The sequence below is a fragment of the Saccostrea cucullata genome, unplaced genomic scaffold, assembly GCF_032062105.1.
Source record: "Saccostrea cucullata isolate Sc308-1 unplaced genomic scaffold, CSIRO_AGI_Scuc_v1 ctg10942, whole genome shotgun sequence".
In the NCBI taxonomy this organism is placed as follows: domain Eukaryota; kingdom Metazoa; phylum Mollusca; class Bivalvia; order Ostreida; family Ostreidae; genus Saccostrea; species Saccostrea cuccullata.
The window spans coordinates 7,741-18,334 of record NW_026923696.1 but is presented as its reverse complement, the minus strand read 5'-3'; the positions used below and the strand labels follow the sequence as shown (position 1 = coordinate 18,334).

At 33.2% G+C, this 10,594-nt stretch overlaps 2 protein-coding genes across 2 annotated transcripts; both read left to right on the top strand.

The window, feature by feature from the left end:
• The first annotated feature begins 2,457 nt into the window (after positions 1–2,457).
• On the top strand, positions 2,458–4,061 carry LOC134264674 (uncharacterized). The gene is made up of 2 exons (XM_062746936.1): positions 2,458–2,581; positions 3,069–4,061. The coding sequence occupies exons 1-2, from the start codon at positions 2,458–2,460 to the stop codon at positions 3,884–3,886; spliced, it is 942 nt and encodes a 313-aa protein (XP_062602920.1). The 3' UTR covers positions 3,887–4,061.
• A 4,784-nt stretch (positions 4,062–8,845) lies between these two features.
• LOC134264673 (uncharacterized) lies at positions 8,846–10,326 on the top strand. Its single transcript, XM_062746935.1, has 2 exons — positions 8,846–9,638; positions 9,752–10,326. The coding sequence occupies exons 1-2, from the start codon at positions 8,846–8,848 to the stop codon at positions 10,324–10,326; spliced, it is 1,368 nt and encodes a 455-aa protein (XP_062602919.1).
• The last annotated feature ends 268 nt before the right edge of the window (positions 10,327–10,594 follow it).

Below are 10,594 nucleotides of genomic sequence, written 5' to 3'. Positions count from 1 at the left end.
AATATTCCTACCAAAACGAATGTTTTTGGATCAAAAAAATGTCAAGAGGTCATTATTCTACGGGGTCATTTTTCTACAATGCACATCGAGAAAATGGACCCCAAAGCCATAACTTCTACAGAAAAGTGGGTCATTTTTCTACGTAGAAAAATGACCCCCGGTCAATATTCTACGGGGGTCACTTTTCGTCGTTACACCGGATGTGATGTCTATATGTTTCCTCAAAATGATTGATAACAAGTAGGGGGATGTTTTAAGAGTTATGTGTTACCTTCTAAAGTTTAATGAAAACATAAAAAATTTATATATTTGGGTAAATAGTAAATTTACAAAAAATGATGCTGCATTTAAACGTGAAATGTTATTTTTAGACCTGAGAAAGAAAGAAATACCCAGTAACTCTTAAAACATCCCCCTTCCGACCATTTAATTAAAATGTGTTTGTCCGCCATATACAACAAATGCAGCCCGATTTTTACCATGCATTAGGTTTATTTATGTCTTAATCTGAGCGAAATCAATATTCTTGGGCATTTTTAAATGCATGTTTTTTCAGATACTGCGGTCGAATATTCTCTAACTTGGCGTAGTGTAGTAACTCTTGGAATTCCGGAGAAACTGTTATTTATGCTATTGAAACATATGAGCCTGAAAAGTCGTTATATAGTGTACATTTGCATCTGCAGCTCTTTTTTTTCTTTATTTTGAGAATTTCCAGCATAAGCAATGAAATTCAGTCATTTTGAGGAAATATAGGCATCACATCCGCTAAAGAAAGAAGGATTTTTTCCCGGGATTTTAGTACAATACTTATAATAAACAGCTACAAAACCTTGAAAACCCAAAACATTGTTAATTTTTTTAAATTAAAATGCATATGTTGGATAATATTCAACAAACAGTAAGAAGATTTTTATTTATCAAATAAAAACCAAACTTTATATTGACTCAAAAAAATCCTAGAATTTTAAGCATTAACTCGAAGGAATATGCAGAAATTCTTGTGTGTCCATCAGTTCAATTTTTACGGAAGCCCATTTAGGACCTATCAAAAAATATTTTTGAATTCGTTATAACGATTTTCAGAATTCGTTATAACGAATTTAATTTGTTATAACAGATTTTTAGAATTCGTTATAACGAATTTAATTTGTTAAAACAGATTTATTGAATTCGTTATAATGAATTTAATTTGTTATAACAGATTCATTGAATTCGTTATAACGAATTTAATTTGTTATTACAGATTTATTGAATTCGTTATAACGAATTTAATGTGTTATTACAGATTTATTGAATTCGTTATAACGAATTTAATCTGTTATTAAAGATTTGTTGAATTCGTTTTAACCAAATTCTTGAATTGGTTATAACGAATTCAACAAATCTGTAATAAAAGATTAAATTCGTTATAACGAATTCAATAAATCTGTAATAACAAATTAAATTCGTTATAACAAATTCTAAAAATCGTTATAACAAATTAAATTCATTATAACGAATTCAATAAATCTGTTATAACAAATTAAATTCGTAATAACGAATTCAATAACTCTGTTTTAACAAATTAAATTCGTTATAACGAATTCAATAAATCTGTTTTAACAAATTAAATTCGTTATAACGAATTCTAAAAATCTGTTATAACAAATTAAATTCGTTATAACGAATTCTAAAAACCGTTATAACGAATTCAAAAATATTTTCGATAGGTCCTAAATGGGCTTCCGTAAATTTTTCTTATATACTTTAATATTGAATTTTATTTTGATCATCAAATTAGAACCGTTTTTGCTAAGACAGAAACTTGAAATTTTGAAGTAAATACATGTATCTTGTTTGTAAGTGATAAAATTTTAGATAAGATTTCACGTACCGTTTTAATAGTCTTGATTCAATAAACTGACAGTTGTCAAGAAATATCACGAATTATATATTTTTCTTCTATTTCAGGTTCAACAGCTGGGACAGGACAGATTACACGAGCTTTACATCGAATGATTCGATATTGTGTGGTGCATTGTGGGATCTCGTTTTATTTGCCGTCTCTTTCCTGAACACAAAGCTCGGCTTCAGAGAGAGTGTAGAAATAAGGTTTTTTATGACAATGTTTCCAGGTATGTAGAGGAGTTTTTTTAATACCTTGTTCAGCAACATTAAGGACTCTCAGTAATCTGAACACAAAAGAGTTTCAATTGTCTGAAATATTTTGCAGTATAGAATGATTTTGACCTTAAATTAACCCCCCGTCCCCATAACCAACTTAACAAGACATAGTGTGTCCTTAAAACATGTAATTTCTATTCTTGTCTATCTGTCAGATGCTAAGATGAAAGACCTTTGACCTTGTTTAGGGGAATGATAATGACCTCCACATTTTTAGATCAGTCAGATACAGCTGTAAGACTTCTGTGATTGCTGTGAATTAGGACCCTCTTGTTTTAAAAAAGGAATAAAATGTCAGGTCCCAAAGTGCCCGATTGGACAAATCAGTTGCTGGACAGTCCGAAACTTCCAGACTGGAGCAGTCCAGAGGGAAGTAGCAGTAGTGTCCAAAAGACTCCAGAGTCGCTGACCAGCGGTTTGTATTTCTCTGCAAAGGATAAACCATTTCCGAGTTCACCGGACATCAGACAATCTTCATTTCTCAGACAATCTCAGAAAGCAAAATTTGAATCAGTTGCGAAGCCCTAAAAAGACCCCTGTAGTGTCGGAACCTGCGCAGAACTTTACAAACTGGTCCGACAATATGGTGTTTGGATCTAAATCAAACTTTCTGTCCAGTAATCATACAATAAAGACATAAGAAGAGGAAAGAAAAGGCCAACTGTTGCCAACTGTGTGCTTTGGCAGAGCCTAAATTCAATTCCACATGAAAGCTCAGAGTTCCAAAATAATTCCAAAAAGGAAACTCAACAAATGAGATAGTCGGGAGGAAAGTAATTGTCTCACTCTAGCAATAGGAAAACAAAGACTCTGAAAGAGGAGCAGAAATCTAGAGACTCAGAACCAGTGTCTTGGTGGGATTCAACAGGCAGCTTAACGAGATCAAATTTAAAGTCTCCTAGGCCTTCCGTTGGTTCAGAAGTGGTTCAAGTGGCAGCGAAAAAAGATCTTTGGACAGAGGTTGGGGAAGGCATGTCAAAAAGGGCTTGCTGCACCCTCGAGTTCATTTTCTCTCGTGCTGAAATCAGACTTTGGAGATGAGAAATCTGACAATCCTGTTAACTCTCAGAGAAGAGTCAATCCTCTGCGGGCAACTCCACTGCACTTCCAAAATCAGAATGCGAATTGCAATAAAGTGAGTGGTGCTAGTGGTGGGAAATTCCCACAAAAAGTAATGGACTGGTTCTCTATGGCTGAGGTAGAAACTGGTGATCAGCCCTCAGAAAGAGGCAGCAGAAATGATGATGACGTTCCAGACGACTGGATTTTGGCCAGTGAGGACGAAAAAAGTGCCAAATATTCCCAAAACGGTGATATGCAAGCCATACAGAGTCAAGCAAGTGTCATTTCAACGAATCAAAAGAGTGCTAGAAAAGGTCAGGTGTCTCAAAATGGAGACTCGCCATCACAGACAGAAGCTGACACGAGGGGACTGGGCGGTAAATTTGACAGTGAGGACGGTAGCGGTGACTGCCCCACGCGACCCTCCCATTTTTCCGACGAGGAGGGTGAGGATGATGGATTGTGGGAAACGGACCAGAGCTCAGATGATGAAATGTACATGAGGCCTGCAAATGCCAACACTTCTGACCAGGGATTTACAGAAAGCACTAGTGTTTCTAAGTGGGTTCCTGGGCAAAGAAAATGTACACTGTGCGGTGAAACTGATCATGTTATATACAAATGCCACAGGAAAAAAGACAACAGCTTTTTTCTGTAAAAAATGTGCCATTTTATTATTTTGTTCTTGTGTTTAAGGATAAGCTTTTATACCCAATATTCACAATATGATCTGAAGCCATCAGCTATCTTTATTGGTCAAAGTGTATGTGTGTATCTGAATGTATTTCTGTACCCTTCACTGAAAGGATCAGTTTTCAAATGTCTTCACATGTTTCTTGCCCCAGTGTGTGATGTAAGGATTATAATTTGCTAAGGTCAACATTAAAAAAATTATTTTTACAGGGCTGGTATCTGTCCCCAAATAAAACTAAGAAATTAAGAATTTTTTTTATCATTGATTAAAACAGATAGGTTTCCAGATTTAAATTTGTTCTTTGAGTTTATTAAATAAAGTTTTAACTCCCAGTGAATAAATTTTCCTCTTAATTTTACAAAAAAGTCTGAAATTCATATATTGCGGGCATAGTTTTCAGATTACAATTCTCTGCAAGATTTTGCATGGGCATCTGAGCAAATTTCCTTGTTGACTTTGAACCCAAAAGTCAAGGTGCAACTTTTTTCTTTCTTCATCTGTATTTTCTCAGTTCTTGCATGCTTTTCTTTTTTCCCTAAGTTGGGGACACAGAATCCCTTTATTAAATACACTATTGTTTATATTAAGTCACTTAATTGTTAATATTGCTTAAATAATTGACCTCTTCCGAAGAAATACTAGTATGTAAATTTGCAAATCTTCTTGAATGTAATATGCATTTAAATTAATACTATGCATTTGTTCCACACCTGTAATTTTAACAAATAAGATATTTCCTGGGGTAAAAATAGCTGCTTTAAGTGTTCGAAATGATTTTTTTTTAAGGTTTGTGTGTCCTTGAGTACCTATTTTTCAGTGACAGTTATAATCAAATGTTTAATTTTGGAAGAGCCTGTTTGTTCTTATTAATTTAATGAAGGTTCAGTTTTGGGTTTTTTTTGTGGCCATAATTTATTCCTAGTCTCCAACTAGTGAAACAAGTTTCCTCACTTGTCTGTCTGTCACTGTGTCTTTCCGTTCCACTTGGGTTTTTGCACTATTTTTCAAATGCTTAAGGTTCATAAACCCTCTGCTCACTCATATAAAATGTTACTTGAACTTTAATGATATTCCAAAAGAAATGTAACTTATAAGTAAAATACAAACAATCATAGCATAGCTTGTGGGGGTAAAATTGGATAAAAAGACACTTCAACTAAGCAAATCTATGAAGGAATAGACATTTTATGTCATAAAGGTTTATCTCTCTTATCAGAGTATCACTGAACTTAAAGATACTCAATTGAATTTTAATATGTGTGTTGTATCTTAAAATATAGATTAAGTGTGCATTTCACTCTGCATCCCTTATTTTTTTTTTATAGTTTAAAGCCCTTTTAAATTTTAAGAGAAACTAGCTTATATTTTTTTAAACGTAGAACAAAGGAAAATTCAGCCATTTTGCTCCAAAGTTATAGGACATTTCTCAAGGATTTGACCTTTTGTGTCTAAACTAATAATTAAAGTGGACCAAAAAAAAAGAGAATATTCTCTCTGTGAATCTCTTTCAGTGCCTCCCACTCATATAAATTTGTCTGCTTTTTATTCTGGTTTTATTTATGAACATGGACTTTATGATATACTTAAAACAGCTTAACTATATGCCAGATTCCCCAAAGTTGCACATCCATGCTTGTGATATAATATTGTATTTAATGTCAGCAATTGCAGAAGGGCCCAAATTTAAAGTCTTTGCCAGCATTTTCATGTTAAATGATTGTTTTTTTTTTTGTAAATTAAATATTGTAGAGTACAATATTCATAATTAATGGGTTTTTTTTCTTTCAAATTGGTAATACATGTACATGTATATCCATAAAAAACAGATTTTGCATGTACAATGCACTTACTGTCTTTTGAATATTAGGATGTAATAATGTATAGAAATTTTAATGTGCCAGTTTTGCATTTCAAAGTTTTGCCATGCAAAAATATTAACTTCATGAAAAGATGATCAATATTCCAGCATAACTGGTCATTCCAGAGTGATTTGAACCATTTAACATATTTTCCACAAAGTGTTATGTAACTCTGAAGTTTATGGGTGAAGAAAAAATGTACAAATCTTGTCTTGGAGTATAACACTTGCAAGATGAGAAATGAGAGCTCAAAAATGTTGGGTACAATATTATATAAATGTCAGATAGGTCTTCGAGATTTAAGAGAAGCAGCTCCGAGATTTTTTAAAGCAATATGAGCTGCATTTTTTGGGAATTTTATTTTCCAGTCAAAAATATTCTAATACTATTTTCATAATAAATCTGTATTTGATTTAATCCTTTATGATCTAATAGACCAAAATACAGTTAATTTTCATTCAACGAAAGATTTCATCCCTCTCAAGTATAAACAGCAGAACTCTAAATATGTACTTTTTCCTGTCATTGATATGGTTATAATTACAATATGAAAAGAAAAGTTTCCGACTTGAGAGTTGCCGCTCATATTTCTTAAAGTGAAGACATCCAAGTGTCTACCATTTTATTGTAAAGAGGTAGCTCTTACAGTTTTTCCTGTTTAATTGATATTATATCTGTTCAAAATTAATAAAATGGATCTTCTTAAGACTGTGGTCATTTAGATATTAGGTCCAATGAAGAAAATTTTAAACAGTGGTGGAATTCCTCTGTCATATTCTGCAAAATTAAAATCATTTTTTTGTCAGATGGCAGGTAGGGAGGGTGGGGTTAATTTTGATGAAATAGTGTTTTGGTAAGTATTTAATTTGAAATTCATACAGAAGTTATGTGTTGAAAGTTCGTTTTATTAATATTTCTCTTGTATAAGGTTTTGATTAATACTTGATATTGTTACTTTTAAAATAATTAGATCGTACACTATAGAAGAGCTAGGTGTCATTTTTTTTTTGTTTTGAAGTCTGAGCTGATGCCGTCATTTAGAATAAGGTTTTGATTGAATATACTTTTAATTCTTGATTAAAATTATGTAATAATTATATTTGACTTAAAATGATAGAATAAATTTATTTGATTGTAAAAAGGCAGTAGTTTTCATCTTTCCAAAACATTTTTCCAAATTGTCATTGTAGCATGTTTGTATATTAGACGTCAGTATTTTAAGAAAGAAAAAAGTATGGAGTATATTTGATCGGAATTTAATAATTTAAAAGATTTTTTTCTTTTTAAAGCATTTTTATTTGTTGATAGCATTTATATTTTGATAACTGCATTATAAGTTGATGAAAATAATCTTTGTTGTTTTATCAGGTGTTCTACATGTTTTATTTATGGAGAAAATGCAATTTATTCCCTGAAAAGTAAAGGTAGTTACCTGCTTTGTAGTTTGTTTTCATTGTTGTAAAATGTTTTATTATGAAACAGCAAGATTTGGAAGAAATGCTAATCACTGCTTTATAATGCATGGAAAATTCTTGCTGATTATTAAATGGTTTTCTAATATTTAACAATAATCAAACATAAACACTAACACATGTGAATGTGCCCTTATTGAAGCTTCTGCTTTGGTCTGTAACTGCCTGCTGCTGAAAGGAGCAATAAATCACTGTGACCACTTGGGGAATTCTTCACTAGCCAAACAGAGGTTATCAGTAATTAAACTACAGGGACTCTCGATTAAGGAAGGAGATTTAACAGGTCATTCATGACCATGAAATAGGAGGTGGAGATTGGCTATTACCATTTTGCTTGGAAGTCTTTCAGAACTGAACCTATTTTACTTCATTAAAAGCACCTTAATAAAGAATAGAACCTCCCATTCTTGTGAATATGCATAGGAAATATGGATAAGTGACAGGTATCCAAAGCTGAATCTCCAAGTTGTCATATATTTCTAGCTTTGGCGGACTTTGTTGTGCAATGAGTTTCTGCCCTCTACTGTAAAGTAAGATCAGCCAGTTGGTGGTATAATTTCAAAGGATTCAGCTCGCTTATTTATTGACCAATTTCTCTGAAAACTGGCCAGAATGCGTCTCAAATGTGTGTTCACAAAACCGTATTTCAGATTTTTAATATCTTGCTCAGTTCTTGAATTATTGGGAGAAATGTAGAATTGTGCAAATAAATCAGTAACATTTAAAGACAAATGGATGTAGTTTTTGAAAAAGAAGATTCTCAGGTAATGTACATGTGTCGATTCAAATTTGTTCAAATCATGATCATCAGGGGTAGAAAGGGACTCACTATGGGTGATCAAGGTTTTACAAGGAATACATAGGAAAATTGTTAAAATTCTCTACAAGAACAACAAAGCCATGATTGATTATCAATATAAAAGCATAAAAAAGGTGATGTCGATCTAAAATTTGTTGAAACCATGACCAACCAGAAGACTGGAGGAGCAATAAATCAAAATGGATTTAAGTTAAACAAAGGAGTATAAAGGCTATATCAATCAAATTTTCATCTTATAAACAGCAAAGAATTACGAATCATATTAATCTAAAATCATCCATAGGAAATATAGATTTAATTTTGTTCAAATATCCCATTTACCTCTTCACTGAACCCACTTTTAAACAAACATTTAATGCTGAAATGAATTTTGGTTTTATCTTGCCAGTTTCTCAGGTGAGCAATGTGGCCCCTGGGCCTCTTTTTTTGTTGAATCTAAGAGTCTTACTTGTAAGCACAAAGTTTATTGGCATTGTCTCCCAAGAATTCAAAAAAGGTGTAAAAAACTTTTAACTCCTTTAAAAAATTGCATACCGTAGAACTAATGTATATAATGCTAGATATATTTTCAAAATTTAATGTAATGACACATTCATACACCTAGCCTAAAGCTGCCTCTTTATATTATGATTTGTTTAGGTATACCTGTTTGTTGACTGTGCATATAATGTAACTTAAGAAATCTCGGTTTAAAGTCCAAATCACTTCACAGTGTATAGCTACCTTATCGTTGCTTCAAATCTAGGTCATAGTTAGGAGACATTCAACAAACATGGCAGCCAGTAAACCAAAATATCCACTGGGCTCTCCTCAAGAGCATATTGAAATGTGTAAAGCCCACGATTTACCTATTGATGTTATATGTGAGGACTGTGATGAATTTATTTGTGGTAAGTGTGCCAAAACAGATCATAAGGAGCATGAATGGAGCACTATATCCACGGCAGCCAGCCAAAGGAGGAGAGGTCTACTTAAATTACTGAAGAAGATCAAGGAAGAGAATCTGCCTTGGATTGAAGAAAAGCTGGAGAAAGTTTCAAATAGGATCACGGAAAATAAAGAACTGTGTGATGCTGAGGTTAAAAAACTTCAGAAGCATGTTGATGAGATAATGGCTAGGTTGACAGAAATCAGGAAAAATAATGAACGAAGATTAACAGAGAATTTGGTGGAAAAAAATAAAAAGTTGAATGAAGTGAAATATAAGTTAGACAAAAGGAAGAAAGAAATAGAAGAGATGGTAAAGTTTATGGAGGATAACAACAGCACCATGTCTGACTACGGTTTCCTAGAAAACCACAGGGAACTGTCCAAAAGGCTGACTGGTCAGGATGTTTATTTCAACAACTTTAATTATTCAGTGAGATACGTTAAAGGAGAAATCAGTGATGAGGTGATGAAGAATATGATAGGAAAAACTCAGGATTTAAACAATATCAGTTTGACTGAAACAAACTCATTTAAATATGGAGATGAAATAATAGCTGTATTGAGGGCATTGTGTGAAGATCAGTGTTACATAGGAGATATAAAGTCACCTTACATTGAACAAGTAAATAAAAATGGTGAGAAAAAAATAAATGTAATATTGAACCTATCGATCTGTGTGTAACTGATACTGGTGATATTTATTTCACTGATTATGGAAACTTTTCCATCAGCCGTATGTCACCACCAGGATCCGTCTCAACAGTCGTCGGTACAGATCCTCTGTTACCATTAGGAATCTGTCAATCAGTGGACGGTGGACTACTGGTCACTTTGAGAGACGAGGAATCAGATGATTACAAATTAGAATCAAACAGCAGACGTCTAATGAGACACATCACAGTGACAGGTGAGCTCATCCATGAGTATGAGTACCAGGAGGATGGTCAGACCAGACTGTTTACATATCCATACAGAGTCACACAGAACGGTAACAGAGATATATGTGCTGTGAACCTTACAGGTGGCTCTACGGGTGATGTTATGATTATGTCACCTTCTGGTCGTATGAGGTCTGTCTACCGTGGACAGAACCTGACAAAGAACTTTAATCCCAATGATGTAGAGTGTGACTCTCTCTGTAACATCCTTGTTACTGACTATTACAGCAGACAGATGTATCTGCTGAGTCTTGACGGGGAGTTCCTGAAGTTTTTACTCCAGGAGAATGAAGTGAACCGTCCAGTCAGATTATCACTGTACAAGTCTACACTGTGGGTGGGATACTATGAAGGACTTGTCAAAGTGTTTCAATACACAGTGTAATTTACTTGATTTTTGATTAATCATCCTATGAAATCGTAACAGATGCCATAAAAACATCAATGGACTCACCATTAAATTTTATGTATATTCTCATGTTTGGATTCTACACATTTTTGCTGTCAATTCTTAATACTAATTACACGTATATATATTTCAAGGCATCTGTGTTTATTATTCTTACTTAAACTGAAAAAACCCTGTTAATTGTAATTTTTTATTCTTTCCTGTAGAATTATAACAAGAATGGATATGGGTTACCCCATATCCA

Excerpts from the sequence above, each read along its gene's own strand:
- LOC134264674 (XM_062746936.1), top strand. The coding sequence starts at position 2,458 with ATGTCAGGTCCCAAAGTGCCCGATTGGACAAATCAGTTGCTGGACAGT. Across the intron at positions 2,582-3,068 it reads TCCAGAGTCGCTGACCAGCG|GCCTTCCGTTGGTTCAGAAG; the intron begins GTTTGTATTTCT and ends AAAGTCTCCTAG.
- LOC134264673 (XM_062746935.1), top strand. The coding sequence starts at position 8,846 with ATGGCAGCCAGTAAACCAAAATATCCACTGGGCTCTCCTCAAGAGCAT. Across the intron at positions 9,639-9,751 it reads TGAACAAGTAAATAAAAATG|GATCCGTCTCAACAGTCGTC; the intron begins GTGAGAAAAAAA and ends TGTCACCACCAG.